The sequence below is a fragment of the Gymnodraco acuticeps genome, unplaced genomic scaffold (genome assembly GCF_902827175.1).
Source record: "Gymnodraco acuticeps unplaced genomic scaffold, fGymAcu1.1, whole genome shotgun sequence".
Taxonomy (NCBI): Eukaryota; Metazoa; Chordata; class Actinopteri; order Perciformes; family Bathydraconidae; genus Gymnodraco; species Gymnodraco acuticeps.
This window is the reverse complement of record NW_022990732.1, coordinates 227,829-255,000: the sequence shown is the minus strand read 5'-3', so window position 1 is coordinate 255,000 and position 27,172 is coordinate 227,829. Positions and strand designations below refer to the sequence as shown.

The following is a 27,172-nucleotide window of genomic DNA, read 5'->3' as shown; positions in this document are numbered from 1 at the left end:
CTGTGTCCGCCAGGAGCGTAATGCAGAGAATGCCATTGAGGCTCTGAAGGAGTACGAGCCAGAGATGGGCAAAGTGTACCGACAGGACAAGAAGAGCGTCCAGAGAATCAGAGCCCGAGACATCGTTCCTGGAGACATCGTGGAAGTCGCTGGTAAGTAGACTATCACTACAGGAAGGGACACTTCTCAACATCTTTTGAGTGTCAAATACTCTTTGGTTAAGTTAAGTTTGTCTCCATGGAGAAAGGCCATGACCGTGAGAGCAGAAAAAAGAGTGTCGAAAAGCTGAACGTAGGTGGCGAAAAACAAATCTCCAGGTTCATTTTGAAATCTATAAAGAGAGACTTGGCCTTTATCATTTGGAATTGAAAAACGCACAACAGTCTTTCTTCTCTGACATCATTACCAAAAACAATGCACGTGCCTTGTTTGCTACCGTCGACAGACTAACTAACCCCCCAGTGTCAGTAGCCTCTGAATTTCTATCCACCAGGGCGTTCAATGATTTTGCCTTTTTCACTGACAACATTCAGAAAATCAGACAAGCAGTCAGTGCCTCTGCATCAGGTACAGCAAATGCGTTGTCCCTGTGTCCACCTAATATCAATTCAAACACCATGACACAATTCCATCAGATTAATGATAAAAACCTAGAGGACATTATTCAACTTCTGAAATCCATCCCTGCCTTGATATTATTCCAACAGGATTTTTCAAAGGTGTTTTTCGTTGCATGGCCTCAGATCTACTTCATATAGTAAACAAATCTCTTCACTCAGGTATTTTTCCACAGGCCCTGAAAACTGCAGTCATTAAACCGCTCTTAAAAAAGAATAATCTAGATGCTTCAGTAATGAACAATTACAGGCCCATATCAAACCTCCCATTTCTAGGTAAAATCATTGAAAAAGTTGTTTTTCAACAGTTGAGTAATTTCTTGCATTTAAATAACTGTTTCGATGTGTTCCAGTCAGGCTTTCGTCCAAACCACAGCACTGAGACTGCTCTTGTAAAGGTCTTTAATGACATCCACTTAAACACAGACAGTGGCAGAACTTCAGTGTTAGTATTATTAGATCTCAGTGCTGCGTTTGACACTGTTGACCACAACATATTACTCGACCGACTGGAAAACTGGGTGGGACTTTCGGCAACAGTTCTAAATTGGTTTGAATCCTACTTAAAGGACAGAAACAACTTTGTTTCTATAGGTAAATACACATCTGAGTTGACAAATATGACATGTGGGGTACCTCAAGGCTCCATCTTGGGGCCTCTTCTCTTTAACATCTACATGCTACCACTTGCTCAGATAATGAAAAACAACAAAATAAGTTACCATAGCTATGCGGATGACACACAAATTTACGTAACAATTTCACCAGGAGACGATGCTCCAATTCAAACACTGAGTAAGTGCATTGAACAAATCAATGACTGGATGTGTCAGAACTTTCTCCAATTAAACAAAGATAAAACTGAGGTAATGGTTTTTGGAGCCAAGGCAGAACGTATAAAAGTTAGCGCTGAGCTTCAGTCTGCAATGTTCAAAACAACAGATAAAGCCAGAAATCTAGGTGTAGTCATGGACTCTGACCTGAGTTTCAACAGTCACATTAAAACAGTTACTAAATCAGCCTACTATCACCTAAAGAATATATCTAGGATTAAAAGACTGATGTCACAGCAGGATTTGGAAAAACTTGTCCATGCTTTTATCTTCAGTAGACTGGACTACTGCAATGGTGTCTTTGCAGGTCTCACTAAAAGATCTATTAGGAAGCTGCAGCTGATTCAGAACGCTGCTGCTCGAGTCCTCACTAACACTAAGAAAGTGGATCACATCACTCCTGTTCTGAAGTCTTTACACTGGCTTCCTGTGTGTCAAAGAATAGATTTCAAAATACTGCTGCTGGTTTATAAAGCACTGAATGGTTTAGGCCCAAAATACATTTCTGACCTCCTGCTAAATTATGAACCATCCAGATCTCTCAGGTCTTCAGGGACTGGTCAGCTTTCTGTCCCCAGAGTCAGAACTAAACATGGAGAAGCAGCATTCAGTTATTATGCTCCAAATATCTGGAACAAACTCCCAGAAACCTGCAGGTCCGCTGCAACTCTGACTACTTTTAAATCCAGGCTGAAGACTTTTCTTTTTGCCGCTGCTTTTAATTGAACTATTCACATCTTAAACTGCACTGTAACTTTTATCCATGTATTTTTTCTTTTAATGTTTATTTTATTATCTTTTCTTTTTAATGACTTATTTTAAATGCCATTTTCTTAATCTCTTTCATTTTTTGTAAAGCACTTTGAATTGCCTTGTGTTGAAAGGAGCTATATAAATAAACTTGCCTTGCCTTGTATTTTATGTAGGATTCTGTAGGCTTTCATTTGACTTACATATTTGATTTCCTCCTTCAATGATTAAACGATTAATGTTTCATAGTAATTCCAGAAACCATATCCATATGGATATTCCATCATTTTACAGTAGAAAAACAAACTATAGAAAGGTGTACAACCAGCCCTGTAGCCTAATCTAACAGCTTCGCGTCAGCTTCAGCGTCAGACAGACGAAGACTGACAAAGACAATAGAGTCCTGCGGGAGTCACGAGGGAGGCAAATCCTACTTTGATTGAGCTAAGTATCTCTGGTGTTTTTTAGCCCCTCATGCTAAAACATGTGTATATTCTCCATTCCTGTTCATGTGTCCTCTTGCAATTATCTCTGGCCCGTGCGTCTCCTAATCGTTATGACCGGCCTGCTCTCGTCTATCCCACATGCTCCACTGAGATCCAACATCTAGTTTCAGGTGGCCTGTGGAACTGCCAGTCAGCTGTTCCTAAGGCTGACTTAATCTCTGGCTACGCCTCCCTGCAGTCTCTGGATTTCCTTGCTCTCACTGAGACCTGGATTACTCCATCCAACACATCCACCCCAGCAGCTCTCTCCACTGCATATTCCTTCTCCCATACACCCAGACCCACTGGCAGAGGAGGTGGCACTGGTCTCCTGCTCTCTCCCAAATGGAGCTTTTCCCTCTTCAAGCTACCTAACTTCACTCCTTCCACCTTTGAATTACATGCCGTCACAGTAACCCATCCTATACAGTTAACCATTGTTGTTCTCTACCGTCCACCAGGTGCCTTAGGGGACTTCTTGGAGGAATTAGATAATCTCCTCTCACACACTCCTGAAACTGGCCCTCCCACTGTACTTCTCGGAGACTTCAACCTCCAGACAGGGAAGACATCTGAACTAACATCTCTTTTAACCAGCTTTGCTTTATCACTGTCTCCATCCCCACCAACTCATAAAGCTGGCAATGTCCTTGATCTCATATTCTCAAGGAACTGCACTACTTCTAACCTCTCTGTAAACCCGCTCCACACATCCGATCACTTCTTCATTTCATTCGCTCTACCCCTTTCCAAACATAACAAACTAATCTCTTCTAATTCTGCACCCGTCCGCCAATCCCAAAAAACTATTTTCCCTCTTAGAACCCCCCAAGGCCCCTTCCTCCCTCCTCCCTTCTGTCAAGTGACTTTGTTGACTACTTTGAAAAAAAGGTTGATGATATTCGCTCTTCTTTTTCTGACTCACCATTACTCACCACTGGGTCACCAGACCCACCGTTCACCCACACACTAATCTCCTTTTCCCCTCTCTCTCCAAGTGAGGTTCTTACCCTCATTACCTCTGCCCGCCCTACCACCTGTCCTCTGGACCCTATCCCTTCAAACCTCCTTCAGACTATCGCTCCTGATATTCTACCGTTTCTCTCCCATTTCATCAACACTTCTCTAACTTCTGGTCACTTTCCAAACAGTCTCAAGGAGGCAAGAGTAAACCCTCTCCTAAAGAAACCCACTCTCAACCCGTCTGATGTTATAAACATGAACCATCAGATCCTCCTTCCTACTCTCCAAGAACTTGGAGTTTCAGGCTCTGCACTTTCCCTCCTCACCTCATACCTCAAAGACCGTATCTACAGGGTAACTTGGAGAGGGTCCGAGTCTGACCCTTGTCAATTAACTACAGGGGTCCCTCAGGGCTCTGTTCTTGGTCCCCTCCTCTTCTCTCTGTACACAAACTCGCTCTGATCGGTCATTAGCCTGCATGGTTTTTCATACCACTGCTACGCTGACGACACCCAATTAATTGTGTCCTTTCCCCGCTCAGAGACCCAGGTCGTCGCACGCATCTCTGCTTGTCTAGCTGACATCTCTCAGTGGATGTCTGCTCATCACCTCAAGCTAAACCTTGACAAGACTGAACTGCTTTTCCTTCCGGGAAAAGATTGTCCCACTCTTGACCTAACAATCAACATCGGCACCTCTATTGTTTCCCCGACTCAGACTGCAAGGAATCTGGGTGTGACCCTAGATAACAACCTGTCCTTCACTGCAAACATCGCTGCAACAACCCGCTGCTGCAGATACACGCTTTACAACATCAGGAGGATACGTCCCCAGCTGACCCAGAAAGCGACGCAGGTTCTGGTCCAGGCTCTCATCGTCTAGACTACTGCAACTCCCTCCCTCTACCTGCATGTGCCATCCGACCTCTGCAGCTCATCCAGAATGCAGCGGCTCGTCTGGTCTTCAACCTTCCTAAATGTTCCCACACCACGCCGCTCCTCCGCTCACTTCACTGGCTTCCGGTAACTGCTAGAATCCACTTCAAGACACTGGTACTTGCTTACCATGCTGCGAATGGATCTGGCCCTTCCTACATCCAGGACATGGTTAAACCATACACCCCAGCACTTGCACTCCGCTCTGCATCAGCCAAACGACTCGCTGCACCCTCGCTGCGAGTGGGACCCTAGTTCCCATCAGCAAAAACATGTGGGTTTGCTATCCTGGCTCCAAAATGGTGGAATGAGCTCCCCATTGACATCAGGACAGCAGAAAGCAGGGTTCCCGCAGGTCTTAAAAAGTCTTAATTTTGATAATCTGAATTTAAGGCCTTAAAAATGTGAATTGGTTAATTGCACAGCCCTAACACACACACGCACACACAAGCGACACATACACACTTTGTCTAACACGCTAACACAGTTCTGTACTGTTATGCTGTTATGTTCAGTCATTGTTCTTATGTTGAACATGAATACATTTACTTTGTAAGTAATTATGGGACGTATTTCTTCTTTCATAGCAATTTTCCTTCATACTTTCTTGCCGTGAAATAGGTCTTAGATTCTATTCAAAGTGGTCTTAAAAAGGTCTTAAATTTGAGTTGGCGAAACCTGCAGGAACCCTGAGAAAGCTTACACATCTTCTGGCGCAGACTGAAAACTCATCTCTTTCGACTCCACTTCGAGCAATACAATTACTAACAGAGCACTTATATACTAACAAAGGACTGGCTTACCTAAAGCCAGTTGAGTAGCACTTGAAATGTTTTGTCTCTATGAAACCTGATGTACTTATATGATTCTGTTTTCTTCAAATTTGTATCTTCTTGGTCGAACGCACTTATCGCTTTGGATAGAAGCGTCAGCCAAATGCAATGTAATATTCTGTTCTAGCTGTATTGATTTTCATTATCAATGGGAAAATGTTTACATGGAACATTTCTCTCAGAACCCGTTGCTGTGTCTGAATTTGGACACATTACAGTATGTCACCCTCAATACACTGCAGACTGTCCAATCACTGGGTATTCACTGTGTGAATGTCCACCGTGTAGTGTGTCTCAAATCGCACACAGCTGCTGTGCCCTGGCCGGAAGTGTTGATCGCGACTGTTAGCTAGCTCGATAGCAACAGTATCGTTCTGTATCAAACCATTACAAACTGCTCAATTAACCAAATCAAATTGACACAGTCCTCTTTCAACAACTATATCAATAAAATATATACATGTTTCACTATTTAATAAAGAAAAACTATTTCACTATTTAATAAAGAAAAACACAATACTGATATATAGTGCTGTCTTCAACAGTTTTTTAACTTTCATGATGTAGCCAAGATGGTGGTTGTCGAGTGCAGGAAGTGTCCTGCATCTTACATCAAACTTTTTGACCTTTAGGAGTGCAACAGGGTACTCGTAGTGCACTGAGTTTTGCCATACTTCACATTGGGACACACAATTAGCATGACTAGTGAAGGTGCTATTCCAAGACACCTTTTGTAAAGCATACAGCTGATACAAAATTGACCACAATGTCCATGTTCTTACTGTAACCACATATTCTGAACACATGTTATTCTAAGATGAGGTGAACAAAACTTTAGGAACCCCTTTCAATATAAGGCGAGGTAATACCACACCTGCACAGCACAACATAATGAGCTACAGAGACGTTAGTGCAGGGCTGCCATTGTTGGACTGTATTAGTGGCATTGTACAGGTGCAGAATATTAGAAGACATTTCAGCTTCAGTTATATATTTCTTAGTCAGTAGTACAGAGCAGAGGAAATCTTAAACATGGTGACAGACTCACAATACAAATATGTTTTTGCCTTATTTAGTTGTTAGCATAGCATACAATAGCCTATTTACACTGCATGCAGACATGAGGTTTCATTAGTACTAGGCTTGTGAAAAATATGAAGTGCATATTTTTCAATGAGCCAACCAACAGGCAATTCCCAATATATGCATGCAGTTGTGTGTGATTGTATGTGTCAAAGACTATATATTAGGAGTTTGGTTGATCTAATTTGGTCAACATAAACTCCTACATTACAGAGTTAAATATAAAGTGCCGGTGTAAATCATTTGCAATGTACTCAGCCAATCGCCAAAGCCCATATATTCGTCCAACACTCCAACCTTGAATAGCACTCATTTGAAGCTGTCTTAATATTTTGTTCTACATCAGCTATTGAAAATCTGTCTCTTTAGCTTGCAAGACAGGGAGTGACCAGTGGGTTTATCAATGTTTTTTGTATTGAAAACAGTTGCATGCTGTGGCTGAAATTGATTAGAATAAATGTGCCATAACAAAAATAAAATGTCCCAAATTAGCTAGGAAATGCAATTATTTTTACAAAAAACTAATTAAACTTCAATAAATAAATAACTTTTCATTGGTCTTTTGATTGTATGCTGCCCCTCTGGGTCATTACTTTAATTAAATTAATTATATTTTTACTAATTATTTACATATTGCGGTGAAGTACTAAATACATTGTTATTTATTGATGTGAAATTCTAGGACATGACGTCCCTTTCGATTTTCATCATCTTTCATACTTTGGCTGTTGTGATTGTGAAATGTATTAAATTAGATCCCATGTGCTCTTATTAAAAAGTTGTAATATTATATGAATCTTGCAGTTAAGAGGAAAATAACAAGTATATTTAAAAAAAAACCTTCATGTTTTTACACACTACCAATGTGCTTGCACTGCATGCTGTTTACACAATGTGTCTTTGTTTAGTCATTCCTGGCTCACATCTCTGCCCTCTCCTCTGGCTGTTATCGTCATGGAAACCCAGTGAGAGGTGCACAAGGCCCTCACGGAAAATATTTGATCTCAGAAGCCTTTGTAATATGGATTCACGAATGCTCAAATGAATGACAAGACAATTTCTTCCTTATTTCAATAGTATGTTAATGATATGTTGACATCTAATTTAATGGTATTCTGTGTAAACATGTTTCATCCACTCGGAGTGCTTCTGGAGTGCCGAAATGTTTTCCTCGAGTGTTAGAGTGCATGTAGACGTTTAAGGTCCTTGTGACTGCCAGGGTAAATATTAAGTGCTCAGGCTTTTTTGGATGTTAAGAATGTGATATTTCACATTACAGTAGAGGAACACAGCTGTATCCACAGATCCACAGATCAATTCAGCTGGGTTGTATGAACATTTGTATGATCACACACCATTTTATCTTGACCCAGTAAGAAAATAATCCTCCAGATACTCACTGCTATTTCAGACCGCTCAGAGAGAGGAAGTGTGTGTGTGTGTGTGTGTGTGTGTGTGTGTGTGTGTGTGTGTGTGTGTGTGTGGGTGTGTGTGTGTGTGTGTGTGTGTGTGTGTGTGGTGTGTGTGTGTGTGTGTGTGTGTGTGTGTGTGTGTGTGTGTGTGTGTGTGTGTGTGTGTTGTGTGTGTGTGTGTGTGTGTGTGTGTGTGTGTGTGTGTGTGTGTGTGTGTGTGTGTGTGTGTGTGTGTGTGTGTGTGTGTGTGTGTGTGTGTGTGTGTGTGTGTGTGTGTGTGTGTGTGTTGTGTGTTTCTGTCTGTAGTGAAAGTATTGGACTTCAAGGGCATGGGAACTCAGTGACATTACAGAGCTGTGGCTGTGTTTAATGTGACTCACGGTTCTATTCTCTTACTGCTGTTTTTAGCCCAACACAATAATATAGATGGTTAAATAGGACTTGTTGACTACGCTGCCAGTACTTGTTATTTAATTAGGGTTATCTTAAATACCTGTATTCATCATTATTATGAAAAAGATAGTCAGAGGATTTTCACTCAAGCATTGATAAAATAGTGAAAGCGCTTTTCAATGATTAAATAACAACTGTGTGTCTTTTTTTAGCAATCTGTCTGCATTACGAATTAATACATTTGACTTACGAAGGTACGAATATTTCTGCTCTAGTAAATGTTTCAGTGCTCTAACCTGGCACATGTTTCCTTGTAGTGCTTTGATTATGTCTCAGGATAACTAGTCAAAGTAGAATGGAAGCAAAGGCTAACGTGTCAGTGTCTGAGTTTCTCTCTCTGAGTTTCTCTGACTCACATATAAACAGTTTATGAAAGGATGTGCTCTCACGAGAAAGAATTCTAAACTTCCTTGTGAAGCCATCTGTCACTATTGCATAAAGCAGACATCTTACCAAAATGGTAGTCAGTTCAATTTCTCCACAACCATTCATTGAACTGCACACCTAACGTGTGTATTGTGTTAACTGTGATGGTTATTCTCGCGTCCAGGAAAGAGAAGCTTAAAAAGGAGACTAAATGGAGTCTCTGAGATGTTTTCAAATTGGTACTTTAATTAATAAAAAGCGTGGTAAAGTCACAAACAGGATATAAGTCCGACAGAAAAGCAGCTGCCTCTGGCCCTCGCTAGCAGAGAAAAGAGGCCGAACCCCTCAGGTTTCGTTGTTTATATAGCCTCTCCTGGCTCCTCCCTGGGGGCCGGCTCTCCGACTATTTAATGTCCGTTGTTACACATATCACAGTATACAGACATTGTACATTCAATATATATCTAAACACTCCTTTTCTCCTCCTTAACTCTATCATGACTTTCCATTTAACACATTCTAAACGCTGTAATCAACACTCCAAAAAATACAGGAAATCCTTCACAGCAATTTGATTTCCGGTCGCTCCGAATGTTGTGACATGCTACCCACATCTTTAAACGATAACGTACTCAAATAAACTGTACCTTCATTTAATATCCAACAATAATAATATCTCGACGTCTATAGTTGTAGTGTTGAAATCAGTAGGTTTCGGTGTGCAACATCATATCATATCGCTGCTAAATTCACCTCTATAGGAAATGGTATATTAGCCTCATGCTAAATGCTAACCGGAGGTGAAGGATTTTCAGAATAAATGTCTAACTGGTTGTGCACAAGAACTTTTGTTTTTTCAGTATAAAACAGTATTTAAACTAAAGGTACATTTAACCCTCCGGTATCATTCGATTGGACTACGCAAATTAGTCATTCGAGACAAAAATGTCCACTGCAAAAGACTTTGATAAAAACATTATATAAAAAGGTTTTTTTCACAACTTTTTTGGGTTCAATCTTTAAAGCAACTTCCGCCCTAATAGAAAATACCAAAAATGTAATAATTCTCGGGATTTTAACCCTTTAAATGCCATTTTGAAAACATGAAACTGCTGTTTTTTTCATGATGAAAACAGAGAAAATGAGTTATTTTCCCAAAAATACATATCTGGGGACTGGCTCTTTTTTTTTATAACAGTCTTGGATATGTCAAAGATTAGCAACAAAATGGATTTTTTTGCATTATTAGTTTTTGCACAAAATCAGATTGAACAAAAAAGTTACAAATTAGTCATTCGGGACAAAAATGTCCACTTCCAAAAACTGCTCTAAAATGAACACAGATTCATATTTTTTTTAACTTTTTGGGGTTAAATCTTTCAATCAACTTCAGTCCTGATCAAAAATACCAAATGTTAAATTATGTTCAGGATTTTAACCCTTGAACTGCCAGTTTGAAAACATGAATTTGCATTTTCTATGAAAAACATGCACAAAAAGGCAGTTATTTTCCATATAATAAATGTTGGAGGGGTCGGCTTTTTTTTTTTATCACAGTCTTGGGTATGTCAAAGATTAGCAACAACATTTATTTTTTTGCATTATTAGTTTTTGCACAAAATCAGATTAAACAAAAATACTCACACATTAGCCACTCATGTCCCATCCACTCCCATTATAACCACATATTTTGATCTCTCCGCCATACCGGTATATAATCATGCATTTTATAATGTCAGGGTTTTATATTGGAGGAAAATAGTTAAATGTGTCCCTTTTTACTGTATATCACCAGATGTGACATTTTACCATTGAATTATATGACCTATAAAAACACTGAAGTAATACTATTTTCAACTTTCTCTGAAATCATTTTTAAATCAGCATCAGATGTATCAATGTCAACATTTATTTTCCAAACAGCAAACTGCAATCAACATTCATGAACAAATCATACTATGGTAACAGCAGCCGGTGTACGAGGTGGATGCTTTCTCCGCATGATTTTTGCAGACACCAGAGATCTCCCCAACTCCTCCAAGAAAAGCCTCCTCCTGAAGGACTTGGCTTGCTTCCAGGAGGGATCCACAGCAGTAAAAAGCACAAATGCATGAAGGCAGAGACATCTATCATGTTGTGGAAGAGGACCTGTGGCCACCGATGGGTCATCCTCCTGCAGCTGTAGGAGCCCACAACCTACAAAAGACCAATACAAAATTAATACAAATATTCTTTTAAATGATTAACAACTGTATCATGTATTATTTATATACTGGTAATGCCTCCATACCTTGTCTAGGTTGTCGACAGCTCCCTTGCAGTGGTTGTAGTCTGCAATGATCACAGGTTTCCTTTTCTCCTCCTCTGTCACAGCTGGGTCCCTGTGTTTGCTGCTGAGGAGGAGCACGTTTCTCCCCCGTTTGGGAATGTAGCTCACCGCTGTGGTGTTCTTGGTAAAACCAAAAAGAGAGGAGAGGGCAGCTCTCTGCCTCACCTGCAGGAGTTTGGATGGAAGCTCAGGCTTATTTCTTCGGATGGTTCCGACAAGGGCCACTTTCCTCTTTAGTAGCTCCTGCACAAGTGCATATGACGTGAAAAAATTGTCACAAGTCACAGTGATCCCTTGGAGCCCCTCTGTCATTTCCAGGACGACAGGCTTTCCCTGGCCCACCTCGGCAGCACTGCCAGCAGCTTTACCGGTGTAAATCTGGCACTTCCAGGCATAGGAGGTTTCAACGTCAGCGGTGACCCAGATTTTTAGCCCATACTTTGCTGGCTTGCTTGGTATGTATTGCCGGAATTTGCAGCGGCCTCTGAAGGGGACAAGCTGCTCATCCACACACACATCTTCACCAGGGTTGCAAAGCATCGGAAGGCGATGTGTCCACTTCTCCCAGAGAGAGCGGATGGGGGCAAGCTTGTCCTCTCTGTGACGGGAAGGTCTCATCAGCTTGTCGTCAAACCGGAGGGTGGTATTCATCAACCGGAATTTGGTGTGGGTCATTGTGGCACGGAAGATGGCACGTCCACTGTGGTCAACCCAGAGGCTGCGGGTGAATTCGCCCTTCGATTTGTAAACTCCAGCCAATATCAGGAGACCGATATATGCACGAATATCTGTGGCATCCACATCACTCCAGTTTGCCACCGAACGTCCCCCCTGCAAGTTTGTCATGTCGACAATACTACTGATGATCTCAGCAGTGAAAAATAAATTGAAGGAGGATTCCACGTCATCAATTATTGTAATGGCATAACGCGTGGGCCCTGGAACCAAACCTCTGGCAGCGGGAATGTAGCGCAGCGTGTCGTTGTTAGAGGGAGACCAGATTTCACCATTTTTTGATGTCCACCCACTGCCAGAATCTTCTGTTTCCTCTGCAGTTTCAGCGGAAGGGTCAGTAGAAGAAGGATCAGACTCCACATCACATTCTTCTTCTGAGGTTGTTTCTGATTCAGAAGAAGAGTCAAGCAACTCGCTGGAGGTTTCCGGCTGCATCACCATATCCCTAGCTTCTTCCACAGAGAAGCGCCTCTTCATCTTACTCGCTTGTTGCGTATCACAGGAATGAAACGACCAGCCAGCCAAACTACACATATTTATGGATCTGGCTTTGCAGCCAGGTGTTCGCTTATTGACTTAGTGCATGTATGGCTGTGTATGTTTGTATGCTAAAGAGACATTATCAAAGCCTTTGAAGTTCCAAACAATTCAAAACAACAAGGTCTAGCTGGGTCAAGATCATACCTGTTTACCTCTAAGACACATGAAACAGCACAAATGAAAACAAAATGCCACGAGAGAACACTTACTCCTACATTCTCACACACATCAAAGGTAAAGAGATGACGGGAAAATTGCGAATGCTGTAAACTGTAAATCAAGACATGACAAGCATGTAATTCAATGTAAAATGTCACATCTGGTGATATACAGTAAAAAGGACAGATTGAACTATTTTCCTCCAATATAAAACCCTGACATTATAAAATGCATGATTTTATACTCAGGGGTGCACATAACTTTTTTGCCCTGGTTCTCAAAGGAGCACCTGGAGATGTTGCTTGGTGCTCATCCTTAAAATGAAATAAACCGTAACTTTTGAGGGGGTCTTGACTTTATTTGCCAGACACACGGCACTGAACACACATGCAGAGGTGAACACAGAACACACAGAGGTGAACACAGAACACACATGCAGAGGTGAACACAAGACAACATTAGCACGACCAGTAATCCTACAAGCTGTCATCACTTCCCTCCTGACTGTTCTCCTCACTGTCTTCCTCTCTGTCAGACATGGTAGCTGATGATGTAGGCCTACTACTTCCTCTCTGGTTGAGTCTGTGATTAGCTGCTTGTTTTGGGTTGAAAGTCTGTTGTCATCTTAGACAAGTGGATGTAATCAAATAAGTATGTGAACATAACCAATAACCTACCATAGCCAATAACAAATTAATGTAACTTATTTTATTTATGTTGTTCATTCATATCTTATTTTACCTTAACATTTATTTATGAATTTTTTTTTTATCTCCAGTTTTAAAGGATATTTTTGGTTACTGTCCTATAGTATACATTGGAATGATTTAAAACCTGTTTATCCCAATAATTACAAAGGAGTGCCTTGGAAATATGTGTTTACATCAATTGTGACCAAACCGTTTGAATTTAGACTAAGAGTCCTTTACCTCACTGAGCTGTAGTTAACTTATCAGCCTCTCAGTCTGACTGGAGAGGACTCTCCCTCCACATTATTGTAGAAACATCTTCTTCTTATCTCCGTTAGAGCAGCTAGCACGGCACCAGATTATAATAACAACAGCGCTGGTACCACCCTCCCTCGCTCACTTGCATTTTGGCTGTGAGCTGCGGGCGCCAGATAAGCCAACATCCCCCATTTTTATCACTTACAGCGCCCATCGTACAGGGCAAATGAAAGGTGTAACCGGGGTGAAAAGGGTGTTACATTTACTTAATTGTGAATATTGTTACATCAAGGCCGAAAATTAGGATGAGCCCCAACGGTCAAAATGTTTTTTTCCCTCCCAGAACTGCCAGCGCAGCACCTCCCCAGATCTGGCGCCCTAGGCGAACGTCTAGCCAGCGCTACGGGCCGGCCCTGAGTTCATATCATGGTTCATATGCAACTCGCAAATATCTTTCTCTCTCTCTCTCTCTCTCTCTCTCTCATCTCTCATCTCTCATCTATTTTCTCTTCTCTCTCTCCCTCTCAATGTTGGTACGCAAATGCGCTTTGTTTCAAATGACCCGGTGCTCTTTTTTTGGCGGAGGTGCGCATGCGCACCTGTTATGTGCAGCCCTGTTTATACCGGTATGGCGGAGAGATCAAAAGATGTGGTTATAATGGGAGTGGATGGGACATTTTTGTCTAATCTGATTCTGTGCAAAAACTAATAATCCACCAAAATAAATGTTGTTGCTAATCTTTGACATATCCAAGACTGTGATAAAAAAAAAAAAAGCCGAACGTCCCAACATTTATTATATGGAAAATAACTGCCTTTTTGTGCATGTTTTTCATAGAAAACGCAAATTCATGTTTTAAAACTGGCAGTTAAAGGGTTAAAATCCTGAACATAATTTAACATTTGGTATTTTTGATCAGGACTGAAGTTGATTGAAAGATTTAACCCCAAAAAGTTTTTAAAAATATTAATCTGTTGTCATTTTAGAGCAGTTTTTGGAAGTGGACATTTTTGTCCCAAATGACTAATATGTAACTTTTTTTGTTCAATCTGATTTTGTGCAAAAACTAATAATGCAAAAAAATAAATGTTGTTGCTAATCTTTGACATACCCAAGACTGTGATAAAAAAAAAAAAGCCGACCCCCCCAACATTTATTATATGGAAAATAACTGCCTTTTTGTGCATGTTTTTCATAGAAAACGCAAATTCATGTTTTAAAACTGGCAGTTAAAGGGTTAAAATCCTGAACATAATTTAACATTTGGTATTTTTGATCAGGACTGAAGTTGATTGAAAGATTTAACCCCAAAAAGTTTTTAAAAATATTAATCTGTTGTCATTTTAGAGCAGTTTTTGGAAGTGGACATTTTTGTCCCAAATGACTAATATGTAACTTTTTTTGTTCAATCTGATTTTGTGCAAAAACTAATAATCCACCAAAATAAATGTTGTTGCTAATCTTTGACATACCCAAGACTGTGATAAAAAAAAAAAAAGCCGAACGTCCCAACATTTATTATATGGAAAATAACTGCCTTTTTGTGCATGTTTTTCATAGAAAACGCAAATTCATGTTTTAAAACTGGCAGTTAAAGGGTTAAAATCCTGAACATAATTTAACATTTGGTATTTTTGATCAGCACTGAAGTTGATTGAAAGATTTAACCCCAAAAAGTTAAAAAAAATATTAATCTGTTGTCATTTTAGAGCAGTTTTTAGAAGTGGAAATTTTTGTCCCGAATGACTAATTTGTAACTTTTTTGTTCAATCTGATTTTGTGCAAAAACTAATAATGCAAAAAAATCAATTTTGTTGCTAATCTTTGACATATCCAAGACTGTTATAAAAAAAAAAAAGAGCCAGTCCCCAGATATGTATTTTTGGGAAAATAACTAATTTTCTCTGTTTTCATCATGAAAAAAAACAGCGGTTTCATGTTTTCAAAATGGAATTTAAAGGGTTAAAATCCTGAGAATGATTACATTTTTGGTATTTTCTATTAGGGTGGAAGTTGCTTTAAAGATTGAACCCAAAAAAGTTGTGAAAAAAACCTTTTAATATAATGTTTTTATCAAAGTATTTTGCAGTGGACATTTTTGTCTCGAATGACTAATTTGCGTAGTCGATTTGTTACACAGTGAATTAAAGACCAATTTGAAAAATTTAAATTGGAATTCCAAAATAGATCGAGAAAATAGCCTTGTTACAAAAATTCAGGCCGTTTGCACCAACACAACTAAAGTTATTGCAAAATGAAAAGTGAAAAATGACCCATATGGACAAAAACGTCCACAGTGATACCGGAGGGTTAAGGTACATTATGCCATCAAAACATTGATTTTAATTTCTAACAGTCCCTCCTTACACACCTAAAAGGTGTGTATAATACTGAAATCAATGAGTTCTTCATCTGAACTCTGCATAGTACATAACTCATATCAAAAACATACAATCAAAATGGAATGGTTCGAATATCCTCAACTTTACAAAAATACAAAAATACTTTGACTGTGTTCAAAAATAAAAGTTTGCCCTTGTGCATAACTTTTAGTGTTAACATTCAATATGGTTCTTCAAAATAGCAGCAATGGCTTGGTATCAGAACATTTCTTCCTCCCTCCTTTCACAGAAACCGTTCTCATAATACGCTCAGTGTTAAGGCACTTGTTTTTACAAAGTGAAAATAAACTACCCATTTTAGAATAGTAATGATTCGAAAATACATGAAATCTACCATATAGAACAGTGAAAAATAATAAAAATGAAATAAACTATCTTGGAAGAGTATAGAGTAAATTGAAATAAAAATACACTATCTTGTAATAGTATAAGTAAATTGAAATGGATTCACTCCATTTTAGCATTTTATTTTGCTCACTTCTTCACATGATTTCATCATTTAAAGAATCACATCGGCTGGACATTCATTGAACAACCTCATCTCTGAACATCCATATCGTTTAAAATCATTCAAACTAACTCATCATTTTCATCAACATCTGTATTGGGGTGGGCCGTCTTGTTCTACTAGCATTTGTAACTGTCTCCTCATGAGAAATGTACCCTCCCTCCTTTCATACCATTTAAGGTATGAAAGTAATATGTTCTCTAGAAGAGGCCGTCGTGATCAATCGTTATTTTAGGACATGGAATGAGTGCAACATTTAGGCCTCCCCTGGTCGCCCCTATGCTATCCTTGTACCCTGGAGCCTAAACTCCCCCTGGGACTGGTCTCTTAGCCCTACTGGCTTTGGGGTGGTCTGTTCTAATGCAGTGATAAAGTCCCTGAAATGGTGTGAAAACCGGTGGAATATCAATAACTCATTATACTAATTTATTTTCATTTCTGGTCTACTTAAATAACTATGCTAACCTCCTTAACAGTGTGTGGAACCTTGGGTGCTTTAACAAGGACTTTAAAGACAGAAGTCATTTAATGGTTTGTAGTTCAATTCAGGAATGTTCACTCATGGCAGATATGTTTCTCCTTTTAAATAACATCTCTAAATGTCAGGTCATCACTGATTAAATGGATGAGCATTAGGAGGTGGTGGCACTTGTCTTTTAAAACTCATACTCTGGTGCCGTGCGCTCCCTCTGAAGCTGTAAGTAAGATTTAAAACATCTGCAGGGTGGGTTGAGCAACCCCTTCTCCCTGAACGATATTTATTGTCGAAAATATGCACCATTAAAATGAGTGATCCAAGGCCCCGCATGTATTACTCCCAATTATACTAGTTTTTCAAAATTAAAATCTTCAATCGCTCTTTGCCTAGCGTCTTTTTAAAACTCTACATCTTGGACGACAAACAAATGTTGTTTCCACCTTAACAGTTCTCCTATGGTAATAACCATGCTACAATGGTGAAACCAATACTCTAGATTGGAATACTTTCTTTGGCTTGGTCCCAGCTCTACCTTTAACATTTTCCATTCAAATAAAGATTTGCCTGCTATCTATATTGTAACAAATTAAATCTTCCCCAAATTCTCACATGAATAAGAATCTCTATAAGAATAATTTGTTTATATTATGAAAAGATTGAATAATATGTTCTACCCTCAGTGTGTCTTTAGGATTATTTTCTAATAAGTGTGTTTATGTGTAAACTCACTCACTCCTGTGTTCCTTCTCTCCCCCTCTGGTCGTCAAGCTACGACCCCCTCACGTTCTGCTGGCCCATGCCAACTCCTCTGGTTCTGTCTTCTCCTCCATCCTGTCTTCTCCTCAGTCCATCCGCACTTGGATCTTCCCGCTGTAACTCTTTTCAGTGGCCCAACTGCTTTGCATTTCATCTCCTCCTTTTCAGTCTCTTGGCTGTTGCATGGAGTGGTGTATTCTGCTCTCATGTCCCACACTCTGCTCTTGTGCCAAATCTCGCGGCTCAGTTTGGAACTTCATGTCCTGTTTGAGGGACCGATGAGAGTTTGCCTCTTTGTCAGCATGCTGGTTTGGTTCTGGATGCCTCAGGTGGAGATGGTTCTGGATGCCTCAGGTGGTTGTTGGTTCAGCTCGGGTTGTCTGTCTTTAAACCGGAGGAGGAGGAGTCTCCTGTGGTGAGGTCATTTGTCTGAAGATGGGGTCGTAGCACTCTGACAGGCAGAGAGAGAGAGAGAGAGAGATCTCGGGAGGCATTACCTATAGCTAATTCTAACACACTGAGGTAAAACATATCCAATCCTTTCCACTCTATTTTCCTAATCTTACTATCTGTCTTAGATGTTAAATGTCATCTAAACCCAATTAATGTCTACTAATGGTTGTGCCATATCCCTAAACATTGTTTCCACCCACTGTAACATGGCTACTCCAAATAACTCTTTCAGGAAACCATTTTCTTCTATAAATTAAAAATACCTACATGTTTCAAGCACCACATATTTCACACACTATAAAAACGTCCCCATATTTTCTCCATTACTTTAAATCTCACTGTTATTTAGAACATAAGTAACTTTTGTGACTGAACATATCTGCAATGTCGCCACAATCTGCTGGGGAATTTTGTTCATAGAGTTTGTACGTACAAAGCTGTACTTGTGGGTTAGTAGCCTGTTTCTACTGTAATCATTTTCAATAATTGTGCTCAGGTCACCGGTCGGTTGTCCATAAACTTAACAGGGGTGTTTCTGGCACAGACTAAAACATGGATCCAGTGTATTTTTAGATTCCCCTAATCTGTAAATTCCCATCACCTACATATCCCAATCACTTAAACCCATCTCATCATTTGATACAAGAACTGCATATATGGGGGGTGAATCATCTTGATTGTAATCGCCTCACCTTTGGGACCGAGTATTTATAACTCCTCCTCTTGTTGCTCAGCTGATCTTTTGGCTTAAGTGAAACTCTCTAAAACACAGCTGGAGTTTTGTTAGTGATGTGGGAATTCTCTATGAGTGGACTAATGGATCCATGTCTTACTTGATATTGTACTCCCCATCCAACCAGAAAGGTGCCAAGTGTAATAAGCACAATCAACAATGCTATTCTGACTCTTATCCCTAGGGGACCCCACAATAGCTTTGGCTTTGTTCTTGACATCATCTCTATTTTCTCCCTTGGTGTCAGTTACAGAATTTAAATAATGAGTACTATAATAACGTATACAAAAATTGGACTCTTTTTCAGATGTAAAACAAAAATAGGTTTTCACTTTAGTGTACTATCTATAAAAATCTATAGACAATTCGTCTTTTGAGCTGTTTCTATCTTTATCTTATTTCTATTTATCGTTTTGTACCAGCTCTGCCAAATCAGTCCTAACTCCCAATAATGTTCTGGAAGTTGCCAGTGAAGGGTGACAATGTGTGAGGTGGTGTCAATTTTTTTAAAATTTATTTATTTGTTTTTATAGATTTTTACAAAAAAAAAATTATGATTTTTTAAAAAAAAATAATAAAGTTAATTAAAAAATACAAATTATGCAAATTTTAAAATCTGAAATGATAAAATAAAAAAATTGTACAGTGTATGGTTTTGACTTTAAAATATGAAAATTAGAAATCTGGTGAAAATCTAAATCCAGTGTGTACAGTGCATACAGTAGTAGTAGTGTATGAAATTATGTAAATGTCATAATTTGTGTTAGCTTTAATCAATTGGTGTTTGAATATTCTACAGCCTAGTTTGAAAGTTTCTCATCTTTTAATTAGAAACCACTTTGTAATTCTGTCCTGGCGATTTGCGCATGTGTTCATTCATAATACTCAAAATCAAGCTTCAAAATGTTATAGTATCTTTGTAATAATTCTGTATTACCAGCAGAGTGCGCTGTTGTAATTTCCAGCTTAATCCACTAGGGATAGCTGTTGCAAAACTGACCTCTTTTTAACAAGAAGAAGCTTATTTCCTTAAAAATGAGAAGAAAATTAGAATATGGTTAAACAACACAGCACATAACCGCCAAAACACATCTGCAAACAAGAATATCTCAAATAAACCGCCAATACGCACTTGCAAACAAGAATATCTCAAATACAGACTCCTACAAATATCAAACTTCCCACGGTAAGATAACCTGTCTATTTTATAGTTCCAACTCTGCCAAGAAATATGATTTGCCTAGCCTCATGTGAGTGGGACTGTGAGTCAAAACAAACAGAGTACTTTCAATTAGCATTTCACGAAATGGCGACTGCCGTGTGGCTTCAGCATGAGGACAAGACAAGATGGCAACTGATTTTCCAACCTTTGACCTGAAGAACAAAGGGATTTGAAAACACCTCGTGGCTCTCACTGGGGAGTTTAAATAATGAGGGTGATCTTTTAATTCTCAACACAAAACAACACTGCAGTTTAAAATAACATTTCTATGTAATTTACAATTATAAATGGGCCTTATACCCTTACGTCACAGCCTTCAACCTGTGTACGTAATGTTTTGACTTTAAGAGCCAGTATGGTTATCTCCTCTGTTTAAACACGCTATCATGGGACAAAGTAAGGCGCCAAGCAAACACAATCAGCAGAATATCGTCTGTCTAACGCACGAATGTCGCACTCCTTGTCGTAATCCACGCGCAATGTCTGTTAGAAAACAGAAAAAACAACCACTGAACTTCAAACTTTTCAGGCCTTTTCCTCAAAAAGGACTTTTTTAATAAGAAAGCCCCTTGCTGTAATTAAAACACTCACTCAACTGTGTTCTTGTCTCCACTGATTAATGGCCTAGAACCATTCACGTTTAAATTAGGACGTAACAAGAAACACTTTAAATGATTGCCATCATCACACAAAGAACTTGTAAAAAGTAAAAACAGCCTCACACTGTCCTTAACACAAACACTCATTCCACTTTGTTCTTGTCTCAACCAGTCCCCACTGATTAATGGCCTAAAACCATTCACGTTTAAATTGAGACGTAACAAGAAACAATTGAAATGATTAGCCTCGCCGACATGTAATAACAGACAAACAAATAGCATGCAGGGTTAAATATAAGAAAAATAAGTAATTTGAACTCACCCTGCTTGTGAAAATGCAACGCCACGTGTTATGATTGTTATTGTTATAAATTTGGTTGTTTTAACATTAATTTCCCAGCTATTTTCAGGAACCGGAAGCAGCCGTCCAACACACAGTCCTAAGATTGTTCTGCATAAACTATTGAAGAATTTTGACGTAACAGGCTTCTTCTTTACCGTAGTTTGAGCTCTCTGTGTGTCGAACGGGTTTGCCAGCGGCTCCAGAGAACAGCCGCGTGTATAGTCTCTCCCGGTGCAACGAGAATCACGTCGGAGTCATTCCAATTGTTAACTGTGATGGTTATTCTCGCGTCCAGGAAAGAGAAGCTTAAAAAGGAGACTAAATGGAGTCTCTGAGATGTTTTCAAATTGGTACTTTAATTAATAAAAAGCGTGGTAAAGTCACAAACAGGATATAAGTCCGACAGAAAAGCAGCTGCCTCTGGCCCTCGCTAGCAGAGAAAAGAGGCCGAACCCCTCAGGTTTCGTTGTTTATATAGCCTCTCCTGGCTCCTCCCTGGGGGCCGGCTCTCCGACTATTTAATGTCCGTTGTTACACATATCACAGTATACAGACATTGTACATTCAATATATATCTAAACACTCCTTTTCTCCTCCTTAACTCTATCATGACTTTCCATTCAACACATTCCAAACGCTGTAATCAACACTCCAAAAAATACAGGAAATCCTTCACAGCAATTCGATTTCCGGTCGCTCCGAATGTTGTGACATGCTACCCACATCTGTAAACGATAACGTACTCAAATAAACTGTACCTTCATTTAATATCCAACAATAATAATATCTCGACGTCTATAGTTGTAGTGTTGAAATCAGTAGGTTTCGGTGTGCAACATCATATCATATCGCTGCTAAATTCACCTCTATAGGAAATTGTATATTAGCCTCATGCTAAATGCTAACCGGAGGTGAAGGATTTTCAGAATAAAAGTCTAACTGGTTGTGCACAAGAACTTCTGTTTTTTCAGTATAAAACAGTTTAAACTAAAGGTACATTTAAGGTACATTATGCCATCAAAACATTGATTTTAATTTCTAACAATTGCCAAACACATAAGGAAGCCCAGTGTCGAGTTCATTAGTTTGGATGAGCAGTATCAGGAAATCAAATGAAGTTTTATTTATATAGCACATTTAAAAGCGATTTTTGGTCGAGCCAAAGTGCTGTACATGTAATAAAAACACTTTACTAAAATCACAATAAAAGACAATCATTTACAACAGAAATATAAAATAAAATAAAACACAGGGAAAAGTCAGGAGTCGTGCTCCGCTCTGGCTAGAAGGCCAGGGAGAAGAAGTGAGTCTTTAGTGAGGATTTAAAAACCCCTAGGGTCTGGGCCGACCTCACATGGAGGGGCAGAGTGTTCCAGAGCCTAGGGCCAGCTGCTGCGAAGGCTCGGTGCCCTCGGGTTTTGAGCCTGGTCTTGGGCACCACCAGCAGCAGCTGATCAGCGGACCTTAAAGCTCTGCCTGGGGTGTAGCGATGGAGGAGTTCAGCTATATAGGCCGGAGCCAGCCCATTTAGGGCTTTGAAAACAAATTAAAGGGTTTTAAAATCAATTCTGAACCGAACTGGAAGCCAGTGCAGTGAGGCCAGAATTGTGGTGATGTGGTAACGCTTTTTGGAAAGCTGCATGGAGCAAACCTGGAGACCAAGCAATCTGCCAAACAGGCACTGCACTGGGGTTTGAATGTCATGAACACATGTATCTCTTTGGAAACAGGTGAAACATTATATTTAAATCTTTGTGTCAAATATAGTCTACGTTTCCCTGTTTATATGCAAGACGCTCACATACTCGTGAATCAACAGAACATTCCTATAAATCCTTTGACTTATGGATACATTGTAAGATGTGTTAACCTCATTAAATAATTGACTTTAACTTTGTCAAGTGTTACCAAGCCCACAGGAAGTGAGCTGGCCACGTTTTTGAAGTGACCAAACAGTTGAACTACAACTTCTGTGTCAGTCATGTGATGTAATATGGGCCCAAAAAGAATGCTGTATCCAGTTCTCTGTATACATCCAAGCATGTTACCCTAATGACCCCTAACGTTAAGCTGAAGGATGAAGGAAAGGCACTTGAAATGTGAATGTCTCAGAGATTGCTCTTTCACTGTAAAACAAGCGCTACAAATACGAATCCTGGCTTGCACATGCTGTACTTACCCACATTAAGCAGTCAGATTACTGCTGACAGTGAGTGTGAAAAAAACAAAAAATTAGCTATTTCTATTTTGTTTTGTTTTATATGATATATAAACATTTGAGGTCACCTTGGTGTCTTGGCCTGTAGAGTTCTTTTATTATGTTATTATGTGGAGATAGTAGAGTGGGAAGGAAAGACAAGCAGTATTGCAATATTGTCCACTTTCAAGTTTTTTAAAATGATTATATAAAGAGTAACTGTACAGTTTCTCCCGCTTGGATTTTTAAGAGGCACCCTTCTTTATCACTCATCGCGAAGTTAATATACAGTGTTGAATTAAAACCCACAATAGTCCTAATCTAAATGTAAGGACAAAATGAAATTATTATCTGTTTATTACCTTGCAGTTGGGGATAAGGTCCCGGCTGACATCCGGCTGACCTCCATCTGCTCCACGACTCTGAGGGTGGACCAGTCCATCCTGACGGGGGAGTCTGTGTCTGTTCTCAAACACACAGACCCTGTCCCAGACCCCCGAGCCGTCAACCAGGACAAGAAGAACATGCTCTTCTCTGTGAGTCCCACAACAACATACATACGCATAACAGTAAAGGGGAGATCAGTCAAAACTCAATTCAGTCAGATCTCTTAAATTGAAAAGTCCACGGAGCCCTGTGAATAAGGCCATGCTAGTTTATCCTTTTCCTATTTTGATCCTTACTACTAAGGTACCAGAGGATGTGCTAGGTTTCCTAGTTTCATATCGTATATGCTGCCCGCTACAGCTGGCAGTGCTGCAGGTCTTAGAGGGTTAATCTGACCCGCTTATCTGGAGCACTCAACATTGCTTATTATATATATAACTGTCCGCTTAGAGGTCACTGTTGACCCTAGTTACCAAGTATCTTAATAGCTTGTAGCATATTTGTAATAATGAATAACCAATTGCTCCAAATAATGAATCAGAAATACATACCTTTTGAAGAGTGTAGATTTTGATGGCACTTAACGCCGACTATCAGAAACACTTTTACAGTTTTATATTGGGTAACAGAATGAAATACTTTGGGCACCACCCATGTTTTTATTGTAAATTGGGGTACATTTTAGTTTAGTTTGAAAGCAAAACAATGCCAGGTGAATAACTAATTAGCTTCTTATCATTACATTATGAAGCTAAAATCAACTTATTCTTAATTCCATTCCTCTGATATCACAGAAATCAGTGTATTCTGTAATAATGTAGATATGCAGTCATGTTTAAATGTAGCTACATGAGAATGAATCAAATCTATGAAACTGCTCAATGCTGAAAACTCTTTTGAGAACAAGTTTGACAGTAAAGATCATGACCTTTGCCCAGGGAACCAACATTGCAGCGGGCCGTGCCATTGGGGTTGCCGTGGCAACAGGGGTGCAGACAGAGATTGGGAAAATCCGAGATGAGATGGCTGCCACTGAGCCTGAGAGGACCCCCCTGCAACAGAAACTAGACCAGTTTGGAGAACAGCTGTCTAAGGCAAGGACCCAAGGCAAACCTTATCATTTATTGTGATACATTGTCAAGTGGAGAAAATGATATATCTTTCTCTGTTCCCCTGCAGGTCATCAGTGTGATCTGTGTGGCGGTATGGGCCATCAATGTGGGACACTTCAACGACCCGGTCCATGGAGGCAGCTGGCTGAGAGGAGCTGTGTACTATTTCAAGATCGCTGTGGCTCTGGCTGTGGCTGCCATACCAGAAGGTCAAACATTCATATCTATCAATGCAGAAACATCCCTTCTTACTCGTGTTTTTACACTGTCAGTGCACGGACAAATAGGCATGGTGCATCGTTCTCCTCTCACTCTAAATAACCTTACATGTGCCATTGAGTAAGGCACCTACAACCCAACAATGAAGCCTGGCAATGCCTGACACGAAAAAGAAGGGCTGTCAACGATAATGCATTAATGCTCACTGTTTATCTGAAAAAGGAAACGTGTTAAATCAAAGGGTCTGAATCAGTCACATTACCAAGTTTGATCCCAACTCCCTCCCTTCATTCCAGCACTGATTTGTACTCCTGTGATACATGGCAACCAGATAACAGGATGAGTGAGGTGATATCCCTATCTGTTCCGAACAGAAAATTCACTTTTAAAATGAGATGGTTCGCTTTAGTTGAGGAGTGGGAGATCCTCACTGTATGAACAGATATCGACTGGCATTATGATAGCAGCAGAGAGAACAGGCCCTGTGTGGCACACGTTATACAGAGGGGGCGGCTTTGTCCATGCTTTAGTTAAGTGTCGGAAAATTGGTAACAAGCTAGAAAAAGGACTGTTCGCGTTCTTAAATACGTTCTTTATGTGGTTGTCTGCTAATTAGGTGACATTTTTTTTTATCTTACTGCAAAACAGAAAATAAATGTTGATACTAGTATTGTACTAGATTATTATTACAATTCACTAAATTACGTTTTTTAACCAAACGACAACACTAGAAAAAAGACGATGAAGCTGTTTAGACTATTTTCCTCTCTTAAAGAAAGCCTTCTCATGGCCATGGTCTGCTTCTGGTTCTCTCCATCAGGCCTCCCAGCCGTCATCACTACCTGCCTGGCTCTGGGCACCAGGAGGATGGCCAGGAAGAACGCCATTGTGCGCAGTCTGCCGTCAGTGGAGACGCTGGGCTGCACCTCTGTCATCTGCTCTGACAAGACAGGAACACTGACCACCAACCAGATGTCCGTGTGCAGGGTAAGAACACACACACACACATCATGGCATGGTGGCATTGATCAGTTAAACATGAGGGAGCATCCAAAGAAGGCCACAGAGTTTTAATGATTTTATTTACAAAAAGTAGTGTACTATATAAAACTAACGACTATAATACTGCATTTAGGTTAACACATTTGTAATCTTACATAAGTAAAGCATATACCCTAAATCAGTGGTTCCCAACTTTAGACTTTTTTTTTTACTACATATAATTGTAAAGCAATACATGATTGTCACTAAAAGCCTTGTCTCTACATTACAATAACATATAAAAAATAATTGATTAATTCATTTTAATAAAAATTCAAGTTAGTAGCTAAAGGCATAAAAAAACAAATGTATAATTCTTTCTTTAATAGAAATGTTTCTTCTGCCCGTAAAGTGTCCAAACCGGGCTTTTCTGGATAAGCGCATTTTTAAAGCATAGTCATTGTCCATGCCGGTTTCAGTTGGATTATTCGTCACAGTTGCTCCGATCAGATCGGTCTCCTCCATTTTGTAGATTATTTACGACTTTTGAATCCACATAAACACATCGGCAAAATCCGGCTTACTTTGAGCATGTGTTTTAAACAGTTTAATCCCTTTGTGAATTGTTTCCACTTGCGCCGTCCTTTATTTTCTTCATACAGCAGGAATCCAAATGAATTAATCCTGAGTCCAATAACCATCAAAGTCACTCCAATAGTGCTCCTTAATTACGCTTTCATCCTCCTTTAACAAAATACTTCACATTCATCCAGTTTGCCTACTGCAACACTACATTTGACAGATATCTCACATTAAAGCCCACTACAACAGCACATGTTGGGAAACAGTTGCATCAACAGTATCTTAAAAACAAATGGAAAATCAGCAAAGTAAAAGCAATTGGAAATAATGAATGATTGTTGAACTGATGGAATCGGGCCTGTTAACATTGACTTCATCCTAAATCCCCAATCCCCTTCAATGTTTCCCACCCTCTCTGTATTTGCTGGCCACAGATGTTTGAAAGCTTTTATCTGAGCATTTCTGCTATTAGAAAAGAGATGAAAATGAGTTTCGCTATATATATTTCAGAAGTTGCCTGAGTGTAAAATGCCCTGTTGGAATGTGGACCTAACCTTCATTGTCTTCTAATATTATGGAACTAATCAACTCCTGCATTGTTTTTCTGCATGTGTTTGCAATTGTGTGCGTTTAGATGTTTGTAGTAGACAGTGTGTCAGGGGAGCGCTGCAGCCTGAACGAGTTCACAGTGACTGGATCTACTTACGCCCCTGAAGGGGAAGTGTGAGTGTCTTTAATACTTAGCCATTAACCCCTGGC

At 39.6% G+C, this 27,172-nt stretch overlaps 1 protein-coding gene across 1 annotated transcript in view; it reads left to right on the top strand.

The window, feature by feature from the left end:
- The window catches only part of si:dkey-28b4.8 (sarcoplasmic/endoplasmic reticulum calcium ATPase 2), a 51,521-nt gene that overhangs the window by 6,739 nt on the left and 17,610 nt on the right, over positions 1 to 27,172 (top strand). Inside the window, exons 6-11 of the mRNA XM_034231827.1 lie at positions 14 to 152; positions 23,502 to 23,668; positions 24,458 to 24,613; positions 24,699 to 24,840; positions 25,671 to 25,837; positions 27,048 to 27,136. Coding sequence (XP_034087718.1) covers positions 14 to 152; positions 23,502 to 23,668; positions 24,458 to 24,613; positions 24,699 to 24,840; positions 25,671 to 25,837; positions 27,048 to 27,136 — 860 coding nt within the window. The remainder of the gene's footprint in view (positions 1 to 13; positions 153 to 23,501; positions 23,669 to 24,457; positions 24,614 to 24,698; positions 24,841 to 25,670; positions 25,838 to 27,047; positions 27,137 to 27,172) is intronic.